General features: G+C 64.2%; 2 protein-coding genes across 2 annotated transcripts; one reads left to right on the forward strand and one right to left on the reverse strand.

Annotated features, from left to right (window-relative positions):
* The first annotated feature begins 2,520 nt into the window (after nt 1-2,520).
* Nucleotides 2,521-14,324, forward strand: Plekhg6 (pleckstrin homology and RhoGEF domain containing G6). The gene is made up of 16 exons (XM_042673280.1): nt 2,521-2,646; nt 2,708-2,712; nt 4,391-4,535; nt 5,281-5,445; nt 6,512-6,607; nt 6,794-6,844; nt 7,115-7,264; nt 8,213-8,323; nt 8,431-8,580; nt 9,304-9,441; nt 9,735-9,854; nt 10,956-11,088; nt 11,171-11,286; nt 13,530-13,657; nt 13,940-14,126; nt 14,169-14,324. The coding sequence occupies exons 1-16, from the start codon at nt 2,521-2,523 to the stop codon at nt 14,322-14,324; spliced, it is 1,977 nt and encodes a 658-aa protein (XP_042529214.1).
* A 327-nt stretch (nt 14,325-14,651) lies between these two features.
* On the reverse strand, nt 14,652-19,517 carry Tnfrsf1a (TNF receptor superfamily member 1A; the record flags this gene model as incomplete). Its single annotated transcript, XM_042673281.1, has 9 exons — nt 14,652-15,197; nt 15,279-15,621; nt 15,765-15,793; nt 16,226-16,339; nt 16,443-16,519; nt 17,346-17,424; nt 17,529-17,678; nt 18,361-18,489; nt 19,364-19,517. Coding segments are annotated over 9 exons (1,359 nt in total), but the record flags the coding sequence as incomplete, so codon positions are not given.
* Nucleotides 19,518-21,029: the final 1,512 nt, after the last annotated feature.

Raw genomic sequence — 21,029 nt, forward strand, 5'->3', positions numbered from 1 at the left:
CCTGGAGCAAAATAAACGCTAAGGGCCGGCGCCCAGGCCCTGAGTTCGAGCCCCAGGAGTGGCCTCAAGAAAAAACAACCCAAAATCAAATCCACTTGGTAAGAAGGATTCCTGGCCGCCCTCCCAGCAACACCCGAGGGAGAAGGAGGGAGATGCCGGACAGGGGAGCAGGGAAGGGGGACCCCAATAGAACCAGAGCCCGAAGGGCTGGGAGCGTGACTCAGAAGGTAGAGCACCTGCCCAGCAAGCGGGAACTGAGTTCAAATCCCAGCGCCTTCCAGTCAAACAACGCCATGGGAGTCCCTCAGACACTCTGATCACCGGATCGGGCGCAGGAGGAGGCCAGGGACCATTCAGAAACTGAGGGGCATAGCTGTCAGTCTGGCCCGCAGGCCGGAAGGGGCGGGGCCTCAGCCTGAGGGTCCTCTTCAGAAGCTGAGGGGATCATAGCTGTCAGTCTGGCCCGCAGGCCGGAAGGGGCGGGGCCTGGTGCCCCAGGGTCCTCACTAGTGGCCACCAGCTCCACGAATGTCAGCTTTGTCACCACGTGCACGGGCGCCTCTGGTTTCCGGCCAGCGGGGCGCGGGGCCCCCGGGGCAGGTGTCGGGGGAGCTCGCGGCCCCGCCCCTCCCTGCAGGGCAGGGCCGTCGGGCAGCGCCCTTCGGGCCGGCCGGGGCACCGGGAGATAAGGCTCACCCTTTGGACTCCCGGGCAGCGTGCGGCGAGGCCCCGGGGTCCCCGGCGCGCCGTCCGTCCCGGGCAGGCGGCCCGGGGCACGCAGGGGGCCTCGGGCCGAGGCGGCCGTCGGCGCTGCCCACGGGTTTCACTGGATCGCCGTGCCCGGCGCCCGGCCTCTCATTTACCCTCATTACTCTGGCGCCACTGCGAGGGTCCGGCCGGCCCGGAAGCCGGGAAGGGAGGCGGAGCGCGCGCCCTGCAGGTGGGCGGGCGGCGCACTTCCCAGCGGGGGACGCGGGACCGGCGGGGAACCCACGTCCTCCGCCCCAGGGCCGCAAGGTCCGCGCCGGGCTCCGGGCAGGGGCGTGGCTACCCGTTGCCCCGCCCCCAGGCCTAGAGTGACAGGCGCGGTGTGAGTTCTAAGTCGTGCCCGCTGGCGGGGGGCGTGGCTATACGTGGCCCCGCCCCCAGGACTGGAGCGGCCGGCGCTGTGCTTGAAAGCCCAAGCCGCTGGAAAGGGGGCGTGGCCACACGTGTCCCCACCCACCCCCCAGGCCTAGAGTGACAGGCGCGGTGCGAGGTTTGAATGGTGTCCGCGGGGAGGGGGGTGTGGCTACCTGTGTCCCCGCCCCCTCCCAGGCTTGGAGGTCCGCGCGGTGCCCGCGGGCAGGGGGCGTGGCTAGCCGTGTCCCCGCCCTGTCCCTGCGCCCGCCCCGCCCCTCTCCCTGCCGCGCCAGCGCTGCCCGGAGTCCCGCGGGCCGCTGGGTCCCCAGTCCCGGGCTGGGCAGGGGGGGCGGTGGGCGGCTGGTACCGCCGAGGCTGGCGACAACCCGTGGGGGCCCCCCCGGGGCCGGGGGTGCTGCTGGCAGCCGGGCAGCGCGCACCTTGGCGGATACCTTGGCGCACAGGTAAGGCGCGCTGGGCCGGCGGGGAACTGGGGGGAGGGGTGTCTAGGAAGTGGGGTGCACGCAGGGCGCAGGGCGGATCTCCGGAGGGCGGGAGGGAAGTCGGGGTCCCCCGCTGGACCTGGACCCTCAGGGAGGGAGGAGGGCGGAGCAGCTGCCAGCCCCGGAGGGAGGGACGCGGGGAGGGGACGGGAGACGTCGTGAATCGGACAGACGGCGGGGGAGGGCCGGGGAGGGGCGCCCGACCCACCCCACCCAGCCTTCCTGAGCCCCCCTTTCCCCGGGTGGGTGGGGGGCGTCGCTCCTCTCCAGGCTGACTCCCCGGGGCTTGGGGGGGTCCCCTGCCTGCCCCCCCAGAAAGCCGAGGATGTCCAAACTTCCTGCAGACACCCCCCCCCGGTTCCTAATGGGTCCTCCTAGGAGAGTGGGTGATCGGCTGGACGGTCTCTAAAGCCGCCCCTGCCCCACCCACCACGGTCTCCCCGCAGCCTCTCCCAGGCTATGCATAGAAAAGGGGGTGCCCTGGGGGGACCCAGAGCACCAGAGACCCCCGAGGCCCTCTGCCAGACCTTTTCTGTTACTATTGTTCGTTTGTTTCCTTCGTGCCCTTACTGGGGCTTGAACTCCGGGCCTGGGCGCTGTCCCTGAGCTCTTTCACTCCAGGCTGGCGCTCTACCACTTGAGCCACAGCTCCAGCCCTGCTTTTTACATTTCATTTGGCGGGGTTCCTTGGAGATAAGAGGCTCAGCGGACTTCCCTGCCCGGGCTGGCTTTGAACCCGTCTGTGATTCCTCAGATCTCAGTCTCCCGAGAAGCGGGGGTGACAGACGTGATCATGGCTTTCCCGGGGCCCCCCATTCCTTCCTCCTCTCTCTCGCAGCCTCTCTCCCCTGGACGTGGGCGCTATGAGCCTGTGGAGGTGACCGGGAGGAAGGCGATGCAGACCTGGGCTTCTCCCGAGGAGGGGCCTCTCCGGGGCCTGGTGGCTTCCCGAATTGAGGCTTACGGGGGTCGACACCGCGCCTCCGCCCCGCGTCCTCCCAGAGGCGGAGGCTCGGAGCCGGTGAGTCCCAGCCCGGGACGTGACCCGGGCGGGGCAGCAGGGAGGACTCCCGGCTTTGAAGTCTCGGTCTCCTTCGAGGTTCAAAGACTCGCTCTATTCTTATCCCTCTGCGGGGGAGAAGAGGGCGAGACCTGGGCCAGGCGTTCCACACCCGCGCAGGTCCCCACAGCTGGGCCGGGGAGGGAGGGCGACCCGCGGAGGAGCCGACGGACGGATCTCAGGGCCATCAGCTGTGGGACAGGAGCCTTCTAGACTCCACCTGGCTTTGCCTCCGCTCTGAGTCAGGGCTGAGGCAGTGGAGGAAGAGGGCAACGGGGGACCGGCCTAGGCCCCGCCCCGGGACACACCCTCCCGGGGCCTGAGAGGGCAGGGGGCGTGGCTCCCGCTGTCACTCAGCCCCGCCCGCCCCGCCCCCTCGTTGTCTCCGCCCCAGGACACACCCTCCCGGGGCCTGAGAGGGCAGGGGGCGTGGCTCCCGCTGTCACTCAGGCCGCCCCGCCCCCTCGTTCTGTCTCCGCCCCGGGACACACCCTCCCGGGGACTGAGAGGGCAGGGGGCGTGGCTCCCGCTGTCACTCAGCCCCCCCGCCCCGCCCCCTCGTTGTCTCCGCCCCCGGGACACACCCTCCCGGGGCCTGATGAGGGCAGGGGGCGTGGCTCCCGCTGTCACTCAGCCCCGGGCCGCCCCGCCCCCTCGTTGTCTCCGCCCCAGGACACACCCTCCCGGGGTCTGATCAGGGCAGGGGGCGTGGCTCCCGCTGTCACTCAGCCCCGCCAGCCCCGCCCCCTCGTTGTCTCCGCCCCGGGACACACCCTCCCGGGGGCCTGATGAGGGCAGGGGGCGTGGCTCCCGCTGTCACTCAGCCCCGGGCCGCCCCGCCCCCTCGTTGTCTCCGCCCCAGGACACACCCTCCCGGGGCCTGATGAGGGCAGGGGGCGTGGCTCCCGCTGTCACTCAGCCCCGGCCGCCCCGCCCCCTCGCCCGTGGCCGCCCTGCCGACGAGGGAAGGGGAGGAAGGGCAGCCAGGAAACGCCGCGCGGGTAAAGCGGAGGAATGTGACCGGGCCTGCCCTGGGAGGAGCCTGGCGGGGGACTCGACAACCTCTCTCACACTCCCGCACACACGCACACGCCCCTAGGCGTGTGCATGGACGAACGTGTGCGCGCCGCTCCCGGCTGCCTGGACACCGAGGAGGCCGGAGGGGGGAGGCCGGAGTGGGGAGGCCGGAGGTGGGAGGCCCGGGGGAGATCGGAGGGGGGAGGCCGGAGGGGGGAGGCCGGAGGTGGGGGAGATCGGAGAGGGGAGGCCGGAGGGGGGAGGCCGGAGGGGGGAGGCCGGAGGTGGGGGGAGATCGGAAGGGGGAGGCCGGAGGAGGGAGGCCAGGCCGGAGGGGGGAGGCCGGAGGGGGGAGGCCAGAGGGGGGAGGCCAGAGGGTCGAGGCTGACCACGGACAGCGGGCGTCTGCGGGCCTGTCTGCCTGTCTGCCTGTCTGCCTGTCCGTCCGCCCGGGGCCGCGGCTCAGCCCGGCCTCCCCCGCTCCGGGTAACGCCAGCCCAGGCCCAGCTGGTTGGAGAACGCTGGAGGCCCCGGGCTCCCGCTGTCATCGCAGCCCCTCGGGAGGCTGAGACCTGAGGATCGGGGTTCGAGGCCAGCCGGGGCAGGAAGGGCCCCGAGACGCTGTGTCTCCGGGGGCGGAGGCCGGCCTCGGGTGGAAGCCCTCCCCGCTCTCCCCGCAGGACCTCAGTGACCGCAGTCTGTACCATGGCGCCTTCGCCAAGGCTTCCGGCCAGGCCCGAGGCCTGGCCCAGGCCATGTTTCGAGAACCGGAGCCTGAGAGGAGGCACGGAGGCTACCTGAAGGCTGGCCCACCTCACAGCCCCAAGCTCAAGGTGGGGTCCCCCCGCTCCCGCCCCTGTGCTTCCCACCAACCCTGCAGCCCCTCCGAGATCTCAGACACAGCCCAGCCCCCGTGGGTGGCCACGCAGGAGGCTGAGATCGGAGGATCGCGGTTCAAGGCCAGCCCGGGCAGGAAAGGCCCTGAGACTCTGATCTCCATCTGGCCACTAGAAAACCTGAAGTGGCGCTGTGGCTCAAGGGGTAGAGCACCAGCCTTGAGTAGAAAAGATGAGAGACAGCGCTCAGGCCCTGAGTTCAGGCCCCACGACCAACCAAAAAGAAAAATTGCCTGAGACTATGCAAGGCCTTAGCTTTTTGGTGTGTGTGTGTGTGTGTGTGTGTGTGTGTGTTCTGTCAGTGCTGAGTTGAACTCAGGGCCTGGGCGCTGTCCCTCAGCTTTTCCACTCAAGGCTGGCGCTCTACCCCTTGAGCCACAGCGCCACCTCTGGCTTTTTAGTGGTTCATCAGAGATCAGAGACTCACAGACTTTCCTGCCCAGGCTGGCTTTGAACTGTGATCCTCAGATCTCAGCCTCCTGAGTGGCTGGGGTGACAGGCGGGAGCCACCGATGCCCGGCTTATATCCCCACTCTTAAGCTTGCTCACCACCTGCTAGCCCAGACCAGTGAGTGCACGCATGCACACACACACACACACGCACGCACACACACACACACACACACACACACACGCACATAGCCTATGCAAGCCAGCTCATGCAGTCTCCTCGCTCGGGAAGGAAATCATGAAGGCCCAGGAGCTGGAAGCAAAGCTGCACACCTTCAGCATGTTCGGGATGCCGCGCCTGCCCCCCGAGGACCGGCGGCTCTGGGAGATGGGAGAGGGTAGGGACAGCGGCCTGGCCATCGAGAAGTCCTGGAGGGAGCTGGTGCCCGGACACGAGGTGAGCCGGGGCAGGCGTGTGTCCCTGTGGTGTGGCAGTGCATGCGCGTGCATGCGCGCACACACACACACTTGCATGCACTAGCGCACGTGCACGCTCCCCCTGCTCCTGCCCCAAGGACGGGCGTGCAAAGCACTCTGGGAAAACTTTGATCTGGTTGGGGGCCTCTGCTCTGTCACTGACCCGGGAGACTTGGATCACACAGAGGAAGCTCGCCAGGCTCCAGGGGCCTCGTGGGTAAAAGAGGGACAAGGTCGCTGCCTTGAGCCTGTTCTAAGCCGGGCTCAGGGGAGCTAGGCAGGTGGCTCAGTGGTAGAGCGCTTGCCTTGCATGCTCAAGGCCCTGGGTTCGATTCCTCAGCACCACGTAAAAAAAAAGCCAGAAGTGGCGCTGTGGCTCAAGTGGTAGAGCTCTAGCCTTGAGCTGAAGAGCTGAGGGACAGCGCCCAGGCCCAGAGTTCAGGCCCCACGACCAGACCCCACCCCCAAAAAAAAAAATGTAAGCCGGGCTCAGTGGCTCCCGCCTGTCATCCCAGCTATTCAGGAGGCTGAGAGCTGAGGATCACGGTTCAAGGCCAGCCCCAGCAGGAAAGGCCGTGAGACTCTGATCGCTAATGAACTACTTAAAAGTAGGGAATGGAGCTGTGGCTCAAGTGGTAGAACGCCTGCACTTGAGGAAGCAAAGGGACAGGACCTGAGTTCAAACCCCAGTAGGATCAAAGGAAGGAAGGGAGGGAGGGAGGGAGGGAGGGAGGGAGGGAGAGAGGGAGGGAGGGAAGGGAAGGAAGGGAAGGATGGGAAGGGAGCAGTACCTGTCTTAAGCTGGGCATGGTGGCTCATACCTGTAATCCCAGCTCCTCAGGAGGCTGAGATCTGAGGATTGAGGATCCACAAAACCTTTGAGATGTCTACCTCCAATGAACCCCCAAAAGGCCAGAAGGAAAGGCGTGGCTGGAATGGTACAGCCCCAGCCTTGAGCACAAACACAATGCCACCCAGTTCAGAGTTGGAGGCCCTGAGTTCGAGCCCCAGCCCTGGCCCCCGGGTGAGCATGGCTGCCCCCTCAGGAGATGAGCCAGGAGCGGTGCCACCAGCAGGAGGCGCTGTGGGAGCTGCTGACCACCGAGGTGATCTACGTGAGGAAGCTCAAGATCATGACCGACGTGAGCGCCCTGGCCCCGCCCCCTTCCCCTGATGCCTTAGTCTCTCAGACCAGAGAGGGCAGGGTGGCTAGGGGAGGGAGGCCCAGCATTCCAAGCCATTCTCAAGATGGGAGGGGGGGGATGGAGGGTAAACCCCACAGGGCTAGTCTGGGGGTTCAAGATGATGCCCTCCCTCCCTGCCTCTAGCTCCTGGCTGCCGGTTTGTTGAATTTGCAGCGAGTAGGATTGTTGATGGAGGTGAGTGGAGATTTAGAAAAGGGGGGGCCTCCCTCAGGAAGCCCTCTAGGGATCCCCCTTCCCTCCCTACACCCCCATTTCTCCAAACACGCCCCTCCACAACCCCCCTAACTTCCTGGGGCTCACTGAGGTTGCTTGAGAGAGCCTCTCCCCCCCCAACACCAGTCACATTCTGTGGGGGCTCCTGCATCCTCCCGGGGGGTCCCCTGAATTTAGGGTCCCCTCCCCCCAGCCTGGCCCTGCAATTCTACTGGGACCTCTTTCTGCCAGGTGTCAGCGGAGACCCTGTTTGGCAATGTCCCCAGTCTGATTCGAGCCCACCGGAGCTTTTGGGAAGAGGTTCTAGAACCTTCTCTGGAGGAGACTCGCACTTCCGGCCAGCCCCTGGACCCCTTGAGCCTGCAAAATGGCTTCCTGATGGTAAGCCGGGGAGCCAGCCTTGTTGTTTTGAGAACAATCCAGCCTCCAGCTCATGAACCTCCCTCCTGAGCCTCCTGACGGTTGGGGGGGGGGGGTGGTGACAGGCGCACCACCAAGCCCGGCAACTATAGAAAAGATCTCGATTTTTAGCCGGGCACCAGTGGCTCCCGCCTGTCATCCCAGCTGCTCAGGAGGCTGAGAGCGGAGGATCTCAGTTCAAGGCCAGCCTGGGCAGGAAAGTCCATGAGACTCTGATCCCCAATGAACCACTAGAAAACCAGAAATGGCGCTGTGGTTCAAGTGGTAGAGCGCCCGCCTTGAGGGAAAAAGCTCAGGGACAGCACCCAGGCCCTGAGTTCAAGCCCCAGGACTGGCACACATACAAAAAACCATCATCATCATCATCATCATCAAGCAAAAGCAACTGGGCTTGGAGTTAGTTCCGCTTCCTCCCACAATGCCACCCAGCTAGAGAAAATGGAGGTGGAACAAGAAAACATGGCTGTGGGGAGCAGGAGATGGAGCGGCCTGGCCTCAGGGGGCCTCCACATGGGGACAGACACCCCCAGGCAGGCCTGTGGGCAGTGCCCCCCCAAACCAGCCACCCAGACACCCCAAACCATGCCCCTAGTGGCTTGCCCATCCCCAAACAATCCGGTCCGAAAGTTCATCCTTTTCATTGTTGTGCCAATACTGGGGCTTGAAGTCCTGGGATCCCCGGGTTTCTGTTCCCATCGGAGCAGGGTTTGGGGGGGGCACCCCAAGAAACCTGTGCCCCGAGAACTGAGTGACTAATCCTGGAGAGCTAAGCCCAGCTCGGAGCTAAGTTCACACACTACGCAGATCAAAGGAGAGCAGAGGGTCTTTTTGGGGAGATTCTGGGCTCCTCCTGGGAGGCGGGAGACGGGCACCCTGGGGGGTGCCCTGAGGTCGGTCCCCCCTTTCCAGTTCAGCCAGCGATTCCACCCCTACATCCGCTACTGCCTGCATGTGAAACACGCCATGGCTTACGCCCGCGCCCAACAAGACACCAACCCGCTCTTCCACACCTTCGTGAAGGTGGGGGAAACTGAGGCAGGGGAGGAGGCGCGGGGGGGGAGGGGATGCGGGGGGAGGGGAGGGAGCGGGCGGAGGCTGAGGCCCCGGCCGCCGCTTTCTGCCCACAGTGGTGTGAGAAGCACAAACGCTCCGGGAGGCAGATGCTGGAGGACCTGCTCATCAAACCCCACCAGCGCATCACCAAGTACCCGCTGCTGCTTCACGCCGTGCTCAAGAGGAGCCCCGAGCCCCGCGTGCGCCACGCCTTGACCGCCATGGTAACTGAGAGAGCTGGGGTTCCGGATGGGTGTGCACCAGAATCTACAGAGTGATGGGTGGGTGGTGGATGGATGGGTGGATGGGTGGATGGATGGGTGGATGGATGGGTGGGTGGATGGATGGATGATGGGTGGATGGATGGATGGATGGATGGATGGATGAATGGATGGATGGCTGAAAGGGTAGATGAGTGGATGGATGGTTGAAAGGGTAGATGAGTGGATGGATGGTTGAAAGGGTAGATGAGTGGATGGATGGATGGGTGAATGGATGGATGGATGGATAGATGGATGGGTGGGTGGATGGGTGGATGGATGATGGTTGGATGGGTGAATGGATGGAAGGGTAGATGGGTGGATGGGTGGATGGATGGATGGATGGATAGATGGATGGGTGGGTGGATGGATGATGGTTGGATGGGTGAATGGATGGAAGGGTAGATGGGTGGATGGGTGGATGGATGGATGGATGGATGGATGGATGGATGGAAGGGTAGATGAGTGGATGGATAGATGGGTGGATGGATGGATGGATGGGTGGGAGGGTGGATGGACAGATGGATGGACGGATGGATGGATGGGTGGATGGATGGATGGATGGGTGGATGGATGGAAGGATGGATGGATGGATGGATGGGTGGCTGGGTAGGCTGGTTGGCCCCGTGGTGCGGCATCCCTAACAAGAGACGGAGCTGCAGCTGCTTCTGTCGCCCCCTCCCCCAGATCGGCGTGGTGGAGTCGTTCCTGCGCCACATCAACGGGCAGGTCCGGCAGGGGGAGGAGCAGGAGGGCCTGGTGGCCGCCGCGCAGCGCATCGGCCGCTACGAGGTGCTGGAGCCGGCCAGCGAGGAACTGGAGAAGGTGGGGGGGGGGGTGCCAGGCTGCGGGGGGGGGCTGACAGGCTGCGGGGGGGGGCTGACAGGCTGCGGGGGGGGGGGGTGACAGGCTGCGGGGGGGGCTGACAGGCTGCGGGGGGGGGGTGACAGGCTGCGGGGGGGGGCTGACAGGCTGCGGGGGGGGGGGGTGCCAGGCTGTGGGGGGGATGCCAGGCTGCGGGGGGGGGCTGACAGGCTGCGGGGAGGGGGGCTGACAGGCGGGGCGGCGGGGCGGGGAGTCTCAGCCCAACACCCCCCTTTCTCCTCTGTGCCCCTCAGAACCTGCGTCCCTTCTCCACCCTGGACCTGATGTCCCCGATGCTGGGCGTGGGTCCCGAACACATCAGACAGCTGCTGCTGGAAGGGCCCGTGCGGATCAAGGAGGGACGGGAAGGGAAGGTGCGGGGGGGGGGGGGGGTAGAGCGCTCGCCTTGCATGCCTGAGGCCCTGGGTTCGATTCCTCAGCACCACATAAGCAAAAAGAAAAAAGCCGGAAGTGGCGCTGTGGCTCAGGGGGTAGAGCGCTGGCCTTGAGCTGAAGAGCTGAGGGACAGCGCCCAGGCCCAGAGTTCAGGCCCCACGACCAGACCCCAAAAAAAAAAAAAGAAAGGAAGGTCAGGAGGGGTGCGAGTGGAGGGGTCAGTGGGGGAAGAGGGGTGAAGCTGGTGGTGAGCTGAGCACCGTAGCGCACACCTGTAATTCCAGCCACGCCTGAGAGTGTGGCAGGACTGTTGGTGGTGAGACTCCTTGTGGATGGAGACATGAAGCGGAGGGGGGCCCTCTAGTGGTGGAGTCCTTGCCTTGCATGTGTCACAAGGTTCTGGGCTTAGTGGTTTGCATGGAGAGAGGGGAGGGGGCCAGGAAGGCAGGCAAGAAGGAAGGAAGGAAGGAAGGAAGGAAGGAAGGAAGGAAGGAAGGAAGGGCGCTGGTGGCTCCTGCCTGTCATCCCGGCTACTCAGGAGGCTGAGATCTGAGGATCATGGTTCAAAGCCAGCCCAGGCAGGAAAATCCATAAACTCTCATCTTCAATGAACCACCAGAAAAATGGAAGTGGCGCTGTGGCTCAAGTGGTAGAGCGCCAGCCTTGAGGGAAAAAGCTCAGGGACAGCGCCCAGGCCCTGGATGCAAGCCCCAGGACTGGCAACCCCTGCCCCCCCCCAAAAAATAGAGGGAGGGAGGGAGAAAGGGAGGGAAGGAGGGAGAGTAGGATGGAAGGAAGGAAAGAAGGGAGGGAGGGAGGGAAGGAAGGAAGGAGGGAGGGAAGGAGGAAAGGAGAGAGGGAGAAAAGGGAGGGGAGAGGAGGAAAGGGGAGGGGAGGGGAGGGGAGGGGAGGGGAGGAGGTTGGGGTCTGAGGCCTGGAGCCAGCCCCTCTCCCCGCCTGTAGAGTGGGAGATGGGGACCCATGGAGCCTTCTGTGCGCGCATGCGCCCCAATCCCAGGGCTGCTGGCCAGCCGTGCGCTGGGCCTTGGCTGACCGCTGCCCCTGCCCTGGGCCCGCAGCTGGACGTGTACCTCTTCCTCTTCTCCGACCTGCTCCTGGTCACCAAGCCGCAGCGCAAGACCCACAAGGCCAAGGTCATCCGCCCGCCGCTCATGCTGGACAAGCTGGTGTGCCGGCCGCTGAGGGACCCCAGTACGTCCCCCTGGGGGTGGCGGGGGCCGGGGGACCCCCATGCCCGAGGCCCAGCCCTGAGATTGCCTCCCCTCCCCCTCAGACAGCCTCCTGCTCATCCACCTCAGTGACCTGCAGTGCGTGGCCAGCGCCCTGCTGGTCCACTGCCCCAGCCCGGCCGACCGCTCGCGCTGGCTGGAGAAGACACAGAAGGCTCAGGTACCCCACAGCCCGGCTGGGGGGGGGGGGCGCCGGAGCTGGGACTCCCAGAGTGGAGGCCAATGACCGGAGGCTCGACCTCCGAGGCCCTGCACGACTGGCCCATTCCCCCATGGCATTCTCAATTTCCTCTCTCGGGGGCGTGGGGGGGACTTGAACTCAGGACCTGGAGTTCCAGGATCTGTCACTTCGCTGGTACCACTCGAGGTGGGGGTTCTAGCCGCCGTCCCCCCAACCACAGATCCACTTTTGGGTTTTTTTCGGGGGGAGAGGTGTTCCACTGAAGAATCTTGAGGTCTCTTCCTCTCTGGGCTGGCTTTGAACCTCAAGATTCTCCTGTCCGCCTCCCTGAGTGGCTGGGATGGCAGGAAGGAGCCCCAGTGCCCGGCTGGTCAGTTTGGTCTTTGATGCAGATTCCCTTGAGTGTCAGATGCTAGAGCAAGGGGCCACCAAGGCAGCCAATCAGCTCAGTGATTGATATGCAAATCCAGAACATGCAAATGTGGGATATGCAAATGTCAGATACGCAGAAGTCAGACAGACAGAGACCTGGTAGATTTGAAAGGCAGAGGAAGGAGAAATCCCTCCTCAGAGGCGAGCGGTCCAGGACAGAAGCCCCGCACCGGCGGCTCCCGCCTGCCATCCCAGCTGCTCAGGAGGCTGAGATCTGAGGATCGCGGTTCAAAGCCAGCCTGGGCAGGAAAGTCCGTGAGACTCTGATCTCCCATGAACTACCGGAAAACCGGAAGTGGCGCTGTGGCTCCAGGGGTAGAGCGCCAGCCTTGAGTGGAAAAGCAAAGCAAAATGGTAAAGCCCTGTGTTCAAGCCCTAGGACTGGTGCACAGACACACACACACACACACACACACACACGTGCACACGCACGCACAGACACCTCCCCCCCACCCAGACTAGTCACAGGTATATGTGACAAAAGCAACAATTCAAGATCAAGGAGACATGGCCAGGGTGCAGTGGCTCCTGCCTGTAATCCCAGCAACTCAGGAGGCAGCTGTCAGGAGGATCAGTTCAAGGCCAGCCTGGGCAGGATAGTTGTCCAGGACACCCCCCCCCCATTTTCACCCGTGGCTGGGCACAGTGGGGTGCACCTGGCACGGCCGGCCAGCCCCGAGAAAACCAGACAAGACCAGACGCCTAAGAGAAGGACTTGGAAATGGAGATGGCGGGAAAGAGCTCCGAGTGGGCTTCCATCAGGGCTAGGTGCGAGGTCAGGAGGGAAGATGGCTACTACTTCCTTGGTGACAAGTACTGAAGGGACAGGAGCAAGGCAAGCGTGTGTGTGTGTGTGTGTGTGCGTGTGTGCGTGTGTATGCGTGCGCATGTGCTAGTCCTGGGGCTTGAACTCAGGGCCTGGGTGCTGCTGTCCTTAAACTCTTTTGCGCAAGGTTGGTGCTCTACCACTTGAGCCACCCCTCCAGTCCTGGCTTTTGCTGGTTTATTTTGGACACAGGAGTCTCTTGGACCCTCCTTCCCCCGGCTGGCTTCCTATGGCGATCCTCCGAGCTCAGCCTCCCTGGGCAGCTGGGATGACGGGCGTGAGCCACGCGGCCCAGCCCTACTCTGTGTTCTTGCTGCGTTAGTCCCTGCTCTAAGTCTTGCCTAGCCTTTGTCTGGGAACCACTGAGACCATGAGAGCTGCCCTGTGGGGGTAGATGGAACATTCTGGAAGGCTTTGAAGCACAAGGCTCCGTCCTTGATTCTTGGCTGGTTTGGGGAGCAGCTGTGGCTGGAGAGGGTGGGCAGCGCCCCCTGGAGGTCAAGTTCAGTTCAGGATTGGGGGGACCCTCCTGCCTGAGCTGAGAAGCCAGCCCCCCCCCCCCCCTTCCAGGCTTGCTGGAGAGGAGGCAGCTCAGGCTCCAGCCACCCAGGAGGAGGCTGAGATCTGAGGATCATGATTTGAAGCCAGCCCCGGGCAGAAAAGTCTCTAGGAGACTCTTTATCTCCAATAAACTACTCAGAGAAAGCCTGAAGTGGAGCTGTGGCTCAAGCGGTAGAGCACCAGCCTGGAGCAAGATAAGCTCAGGAACAGGACCCAGGGGCCCTGAGTTCTAAACCCCAGGACTGGCACCAATCATAATAACAATAATTCCTTAGCCTTCTGGTTGCCTGTCTTGGGCTGGGGAAAGCCAAGCGTTGTTGGAGGGGGAGAAGGAGTCACTGAGTGCTCAGCATATAGTAGGTGCTCAGTGAAGGAGGACTCCTCACCCAGTGCTCCTTCGCAGGACGTCCTGCAGAGGCTGAAGGCCGAGGAGTACGTGCAGCAGAAGCGGGAGCTCCTGGCGCTCTACCGTGACCAGGCCAGGCCGCGCCCCGCTTCCCCGGACGGCTCGCAGGGCAGCGCAGACTGCGGGTGAGCCCCCCTGTGTGGGCTGGGCAGGGGCTCGGGGGCGCAGCGCTGGCCTGGCAGGCCTGAGGCCCCGGGTTCGAGTCCGGAAGTGGCGCCGTGGCTCGGGGGGCCGAGCGCCCGCCTGGAGTGAGAGGAGCTCGGGGACGGCGGCCAGGCCCTGAGTTCGAGCCCCGGGCCTGGCCTGAAGGACGCAGGCGTGGGGGGGGGGGGTACGGAGGGACTGGGGGGGGGGCTGACCCACATCGGGGCTCCTTGGCCGTGACCTCTGACCGCGCTGATCGGCAGGACCCCGGAGACGGAGGACGGGGACCCGGAGGACGAGGGGGACCCCGGCTACGGGACCCTGGGCGCCCCGCTGCGGGCCCCGCGCGCCGACCCCCGCCTCACGCTGTCGGCCCTGGAGCTGCGGCGCGCGCCGCCATCGCCGCCGCCCGGGGCCGGGGCCGCGTCCTCCGGGGAGGAGGAGGCGGAGGCGGAGGCGGGCGGCCCCCCGCGCCCCCCGCCGCCGCGGCCCCGCCGGGCGGACGAGATGCTGCGCGAGATCCGCCGGGAGCCGGCGGCGCCGCGGGGCGGGGAGGCCGCGGGGCCCCGCAGGCTGACCCGGGCCCAGCTGCGGAGGCTGCTGGCACCCCGCGCCGTGCGGCTGGACACGCCCCTCTCCGTGTCGTAAGTGCGCGGGGGGGGGGGGAGGGGGGCCGCCCGGGGGGGGGGGGGGCGGCGGGCGCGGGCGCGAGTCCCCGCCCCGAGCGCGGTCAGGGCGCCCCCGCACCCCGGCCTCGGCTCCTTCCTTTGCAGGGAGGTGTAAGGAGCCCCCGATGCCGCCCGCACCCCACCTCCAGACGCTGCCCCAGCCTCCCGGCCGGGCCGCCCCCTTCCCGGGGGTCGCACTCTGTACCACGGACGCCCCTGAACCCCGATAAAGGCGTGAGGAGCGCGAGGCTGGGGTCGTGAGTGCCGGCGCCCCCCGTCAGGACCAGAGGCTGAGTGGGAGTCTTAGTGTATTTACACCGGGGTGCCCCGCGCCCCCGGCCGGCCGCCGCTCCCGCCTCCCGTAGTGTCTGAGCATCGGTGGAGATCGGAGGGGGGGGGACTGGGGGGCTCCCGCCCTGCGCGGGGGAAGCCAGGGTCCTGAGTTCAAGTCCCGGAGCCGGCACGCTGAGCCGCGACCCAAGCACTTCCGGGAGGGGGATGGCTGGGCCCGCGGCCCCCCCCCCCGGCCGGAGGCGGCGGAGAGCACCGAGGGGCGCGGGCGCGCGGGGTCACCGCAGCCGGCCCTGGGCCCGCAGCGTCTCCCGGATGTTCTCCAGGCAGCCCCGCAGGTCCATGGCGTCCAGCGGGCCGGCCAGCAGGTCCAGGAGGGCGGCGGGGCGCGGCGCGCGCATGCGCCAGGCCTCCAGCATGCTGTAGTGCGCCTCGCGCAGGCAGCGGCCGTGCTGCAGCTCCAGCAGCTCGATCTGGTGCTCGCTCAGCCCCAGGCGCCGCACCAGCTCCTTCCAGCGGCTGGGGGGCACGCCGTCCACCACGGCGTACAGCACGGCGGGGTCTGCATGGGGGACACGGCCGTGAGCCCGCCGCCCGGCCCCCCGCGCACCCCCCAGCCCCGCGCCCGGCCGGCCTCGCTCACCGTCCGGGCCCGGCGGGTCTCCTCGCCTGGCGGCCGCCGCTGGGAGGGGCGTGGCCTGCGTGGGCGTGGCCGGGAGGGGCGTGGTCTGTGTGGGCGTGGCCGGGAGGGGCGTGGCCTGGAGGGGCGTGGTCGGGAGGGGCGGGGAAGGCAGGAGGAGTTCGGCCCTCAGATGGGGCGGGGCCCCCTCTTTAGGAGGCCACCCAGCCCAGGACCGGTCACTGGGGGGGAAGGTGGGGTTGGGACTGGAAGGGAAGGGGGGGCCGGAGGGAGGACTGAAGTTTGGGGTGACGCAGACAGCGGGGGCTGAGGCTGGAGGCTTGGTATTCATTCCTTCCAGTTCCCCCTGCGAGAGAGAGGGGGGTGAGCGGTGGGAGGACCAAGGCCCAGGAGCCTTGATTCTGGATGGGGGGGAAAGAGGGGGTCCGCACCAGCCACATCCCCCCTAATTAGAAGCACTCTGGGGGGGGTCCCCCAGGTTCCTCTCACCTCTTTCACGGGCACCGGTGTCCCACACACTGAAGCAAAGAAAAGGAAACCAAGTCACAAAGTGCACTTTTCCTTGGGGTCCCGTTGCCCTGGGGACTTGAACTCAGGGCCTGGGTGCTGTCAAGGCGGGCGCTCTACTGCTTGAGCCGCAGCGCCACTTCTGCTTTTTATTTTTTTAGGGGGAGAAGTAGAGCTGAGAGTCTCTCAGCTGTTGGGTTCAAATCACAGTCCTCTCCTGCTTCCGGGAGTGGCCAGGCTTACAGGCATGAGCTACTGTAGGTGCTCAAAACTTCACTTCCTTCTCGGGAGGACCTAGCCCGCTGTCTGTCACTCTGTGACCGCCCCCCCCCCCCCAGGGACTAGAGAACGTTCCCACAGCCCCCCCCCCCCCAGACACCTGGCCCAGAGGCCCCAGCCTGGAGCCCATCCCTTTCATCTCAAGACCCCCATGCGAGGCTCACAAATGGAGTGGAATTTGGATTTCCACCGCGGCCGACGACACAACAAAGTCAGGAAGAAGGAGCCCGCCAGGCAAAGAGCCAGGAAGATGACCAGGGGCAGCAGCACGGTAGCCCCTGGAGACAAGGCAGAGGATGCTGAGCAGGAGGGGAGGGAGGAGGGGGAGGGGGGCCCATGGGTGGAGGGGGAGGGGGGGAAGGGAGCGTCATTTCCTCTCACCTGAGTCCTGATGGCTGCTAACAGTTTCCTGAGAGGGTGGCAGACACAACTTGGTGCATTCGTGGCGTTCTTTGCAGCTGGGAGAGACAGAACTGGTTAATTAAGAGGCTCTCCCTGCTGCTGGATGGGATGGAAACCCCCAGCATGGAATTCCAGCTGGTGGCTCCCGCCTGTCATCCCAGCTTCTCAGGAGGCTGAGATCTAAAGGATCGTGGTTCAAAACCAGCCCGGGCAGGAAGGCCATGAAACTTTTTTTTTTTTTTTTGCCAGTCCTGGGGCTTGAACTCAGGGCCTGGGCGCTGTTCCTCAGCTCTTCAGCTCAAGGCTGGCGCTCTACCACTTGGGCCACAGCGCCACTTCTGGCTTTGTCTGTGGATGTGGTACTGAGGAATCGAACCCCAGGCCTCATGCATGCTAGGCGAGCACTCTACTTGCGAAGCCACCTTCCCAGCCTTCCATGAGACTCTTAGATCCAAGGCACCAACGAAAAGCTAGAAGTGGCTCTGTGGTTCAAGGGGAGGAGCACCAAGTACTGAGTGAGGAAGAGGCTTGGAGATCAAAAACAAAACTGAACATGAGACTGCACACGGGTGGCTCCCGCCTGTCATCCCAGCTACTCAGGAGGCTGAGATCTGAGGATCGTGGTTCAAAGCCAGGCCGGGCACGAAAGTCCGTGAGACTCTGATCTCCAATAAAACCACCAGAAAACCAGAAGTGGTGCTGTGGCTCAAGTAGTAGAGCGCCCGCCTTGAGTGAAAGCAGCTCAGGAACAGCGCCCAGGCCCTGAGTTCAAGCCCCAGGACTGGCGCTGGTGTCAGCCAATAGAATTTTCGGGGTCCACCCCCGGGCCCTTCTGGGGAGTGTCAGCCACGCCCCCCGCACGGGCCGCTGGGAGATACTCACTCGCTGCAGGGCACACACTCGCTCTTTCTTGGGAAGAAGCCCACGTGGCAGCTGCACACGGTGTCCTGGCTCTCCTGACCTGCGGGAGGGGAGGGCACAGCTAAGGAGGGGGGGCTCCCCCGAGCCCCAGGAGCAGCAGGGGCGGCCGCAGGGGCGGGGCGGGGCCGGAGGAGGCCCACTCACACGGGAAGATCACGCTGCCATTGAGGCAGAGGCTGCAGGCCCGGCACTCGAACGGCTTCGCGCCCAGGTAATATCGGAACTGGTTCTTGCCGCAGCCACACTCGGTGTCGCGGTCCACGGTGCAGGGAGAAAGCTCCACCTGGTTCAGCTCTGCTGGGGACAGAGGGCCGTGAGCCCCGCGTCCCTCCCGATCCACGCTCCACGCTCGTGTGGGTGTGTCTGCCTCGGTTACACACGTTCACAACACTACACAGAGGAAGACGCCCCCCCCCACCTACCCACGCATGCGCAAAAGATGCCCCACCTACCCGCGCATGCGCACAGACACGGCTCAGCCCTTCCAGCACTTGTGCAGTTACTTCCCACACTTTAGAGCGCATGCGCGCACTTCCCGCAACGACCACCCACTAGCGCATGCGCACACATACGGCCCATCCCTTCCAGCGCATGCGCAGCTACTTCACACACCTACCAGTGCACACACACACACACTTCCCATTTCTACCGATGCACGTGCACAGACACGTCCGGCATCGACCAGCGCACGCGCACAAGACTTCCCACGCCTTCCGGCACATGCGCACAAGTCCCACATCGACCGGTGCATGCGCATAGACACTGCCGCCTTCTCCCACCCACCAGCGCATGCGCACACTTCCTACACCAACTGGCGCGCGCACACAGACACCGGTTCCACATCCAGTAGCACATGCGCACTTTCCACACATCTGCTGGCGCATGCGCACCGGCCTGCCCACGCTGAAGCTCCCCTCCCAGCTGCGCAGGCGCACCCTCAGCCCGCGCATGCGCACGCCCCCGGCGCGAGCCTCGCCTAGTCGACACTGGGAGCAGCCGTGGCACTCCCTCTGGTGGTTCTCGAAGGCCGTGAAGCTGCCCTTCTCACACACCCTGCATTCGGTTTCTATCCCGGGCCTCGGGCAGTCCTTGAACAAGTAGGTTCCTGCAAACAGAGGCGGGTGAGGCGGCTGGGGCCCAAGGGGAGGAGCCGGCCACTTCCGGGAAGTGGGGGGAGGGGAGGGGAGGGGGGGAGGGGAGGGGAAGAGGGCGGAGAGGGGAGGGGAAGGGGGGAGAGGGGAGGGGAAGGGGGGAGAGGAGGAGGGGGGGAGGGAAGGGGGGAGGGGAGGGGGGAGAGGAAGAGGGGGTTGGGGAGGGGAAGGGGGGAAGGGGGAAGGGGGAGGGGAAGAGGGGGGAGGGGAAGGGGGAGGGGAGGGGAGGGGAAGAGGGGGGAGAGGGGAGGGGAAGGGGGGAGAGGAGGAGAGGGGAGGAGGAGGAGGGAGAGGGGAGGGGAGGGGGGGAGAGGAGAAGGGAAGGGGGGGAGAGGAGGAGGGGGAGAGGAGGAGGGGGGAGAGGAGGAGGGGGGAGAGGAGGAGGGGGGAGAGGAGGAGGGGGGAGAGGGGAGGGGAAGGGGAAGGGGGGAGAGGAGGAGAGGGGAAGGGGGAGAGAGGAAGGGGGGACAGGGGAAGTGGGGAGGGGGAGGGTAGGAAGAAGAGGGGGAAGAGGAAGGGAAGGGAGGAGGAGGAAGGAGGAATAGGAAAGGAGGGAGAGGAGGGGAGGAGGGAGGAGGAAGTGAGGGGAGGGGAAAGGAAGGGGAAGCAGGGAGGGGAAGGAGGAATAGAGGAGGAAAGAGGAAGGGGAAGAGGGGACGGAGGGAAGTAGGGGAGTGGAGGCAGGGGGAGGGACAGGAGGGGAGGGGGGACAGGGGGAGGGACGGGAGGGGAGGGGGGCAGGGAGTGGCGGCAGGGGCAGGGCTGGGGCAGGAATGGGCTCTAGGATCGTGGGAGTAGAAGCCCAGGCCGCCCTCCTCTTCCTCCTACCTTTGTGGCACATGGTGCAGCAGATGGAGCTGTTCTGGGGGTGGACATATTTTCCCGGGGGACACAGACTGTCCCTCTTCCCCCGGCCCTCAAGGGGAAGGACCAGTCCAGAGACTATTGACAGGTGTATCCCCACCAGCAGAGCCAGGAGCACCTGGAGAAGAGTCCAGAGAAAGTAGCCTTAGAATGCGAGTAGTTGTCCATGTTAATTCTAGAACTTTCTTCTCTACTAGTCCTGCATGCTAGTTCTCATTTCTTCAATTGCAGGCTAAATGGCCCCTGATCCCAATTGTGTGTGTGTGTGTGTGTGTGTCATGGGGCTTGAACTCAGGGCCTGGGCGCTGTCCCTCAGCTCTTTAGCTCAAGGCAGGTGCTCTACCACTTGAGCCACAGCGGCCACTTCCGGTTTTCTGGTGGTTTGTTGGAAATCAGAGTCTCACAGGCTTTCCTGCCCAGACTGGCTTTGAACCGCCATCCTCAGCTCTCAGCCTCCTGAGTAGCTAGGATAACAGATGTGAGCCACCAGCGCCTGGCTCCAGGTGAAAGTTTCCAACTAGGCACAACCCCCTGCTGGACAGAATAATTGTTGATTAAAAGGAATGCTTTGTCGTTGTCATTGTTGTTGATGTGTTAGCACTGCTGGGTCAAAATGCACAGCCTGGCACATGCTAAGCCTGTGTGATCCCCCTAAGCAACAATTCCCAGGCCAGAACCAGAGGTGACTTCAAGTAGAACCCCGGAGCCCCATGGGAATTGGGGGGGGGGGGAAGAGGAGTGGACAGTGTGCATGGAGCATGCCCAATGCCAGGGGACAGCCACTGGCCGTGTAATTGGCTTCCCTTGTGTCTGAGTGAAGACACTGGACTCTTGAGTGCTTGACTTTCTGCAGCGATCCTGGCGGGAGACAGGGTGAACACCGGTGTGAGACTTATTTTCCTGCCTGCTGATGGCCTGTCACTGGCTCCTGGATCTGCAACCAAAACCACCCCCAAGATAACCTGTACAACCTGACCCCTTCACAGTGGAGGCTGGAGCCGGGAGCCAGTGGCTCACACCTGCCATCCGAGCTACTCAGGAGGCTGAGATCTGAGGATCAGGGGTCAAAGGCAGCCCAGGCAGGAAAGTCCATGGAACTCCTATCTGTAGTTAACCACCAAAAAAAAACCTGACGTGGCACTGTGGCTCAAGTGGTACAGCACCAGTCTTGAGCACAAAAGCTCAAGGCCCTGAGTTCAAGCCCCAGGATTGTCAAAAAAAAAAAAAGAATAAAAGTAGAAGATGGAAAAAAAAACAACAAAAAACTCCTTCAGTTTAATTGTACTGATTGAACTCATTCCTCACTCTCCCGGACAATAATATTGTTTCATGAGTCATTCTTCATTCATCATCATGGTATCTGCTAGGCAGAACTAGCAAAGCAACACTATAGATTGGCGGAGCGCTTGTGCGTCTGATGGAAGGTTCACGGAGTGAGCATTCACAGAGTTGAATAAGTAGTAACATATCTGGATTGTGTCAGATCACTAAATAGCATTTTGGAAAAGAAGAGGGAGAGAAGGGAAGGGGTGAGATTGTCCAAAGGGAAATTTACTCTGTGCCTGACCTATGTAACCCTGTGGTACATCACTTTTGTAATAACAATTTAAAAAAATTTCTTGTTGGTCAT

This window comes from Dipodomys spectabilis, unplaced genomic scaffold (assembly GCF_019054845.1).
Source record: "Dipodomys spectabilis isolate Male_0828 unplaced genomic scaffold, ASM1905484v1 ptg000789l, whole genome shotgun sequence".
In the NCBI taxonomy this organism is placed as follows: domain Eukaryota; kingdom Metazoa; phylum Chordata; class Mammalia; order Rodentia; family Heteromyidae; genus Dipodomys; species Dipodomys spectabilis.

Bases quoted from the DNA above. Each gene is read 5' to 3' on its own strand.
- Plekhg6 (XM_042673280.1), top strand. From the start codon at position 2,521: ATGCAGACCTGGGCTTCTCCCGAGGAGGGGCCTCTCCGGGGCCTGGTG. The intron at 7,265-8,212 runs GTAAGCCGGGGA...CCCCCTTTCCAG, and splicing joins TGCAAAATGGCTTCCTGATG to TTCAGCCAGCGATTCCACCC. The intron at 14,127-14,168 runs GCGGAGGCGGGC...CCGCCGCGGCCC, and splicing joins CCGGGGAGGAGGAGGCGGAG to CGCCGGGCGGACGAGATGCT.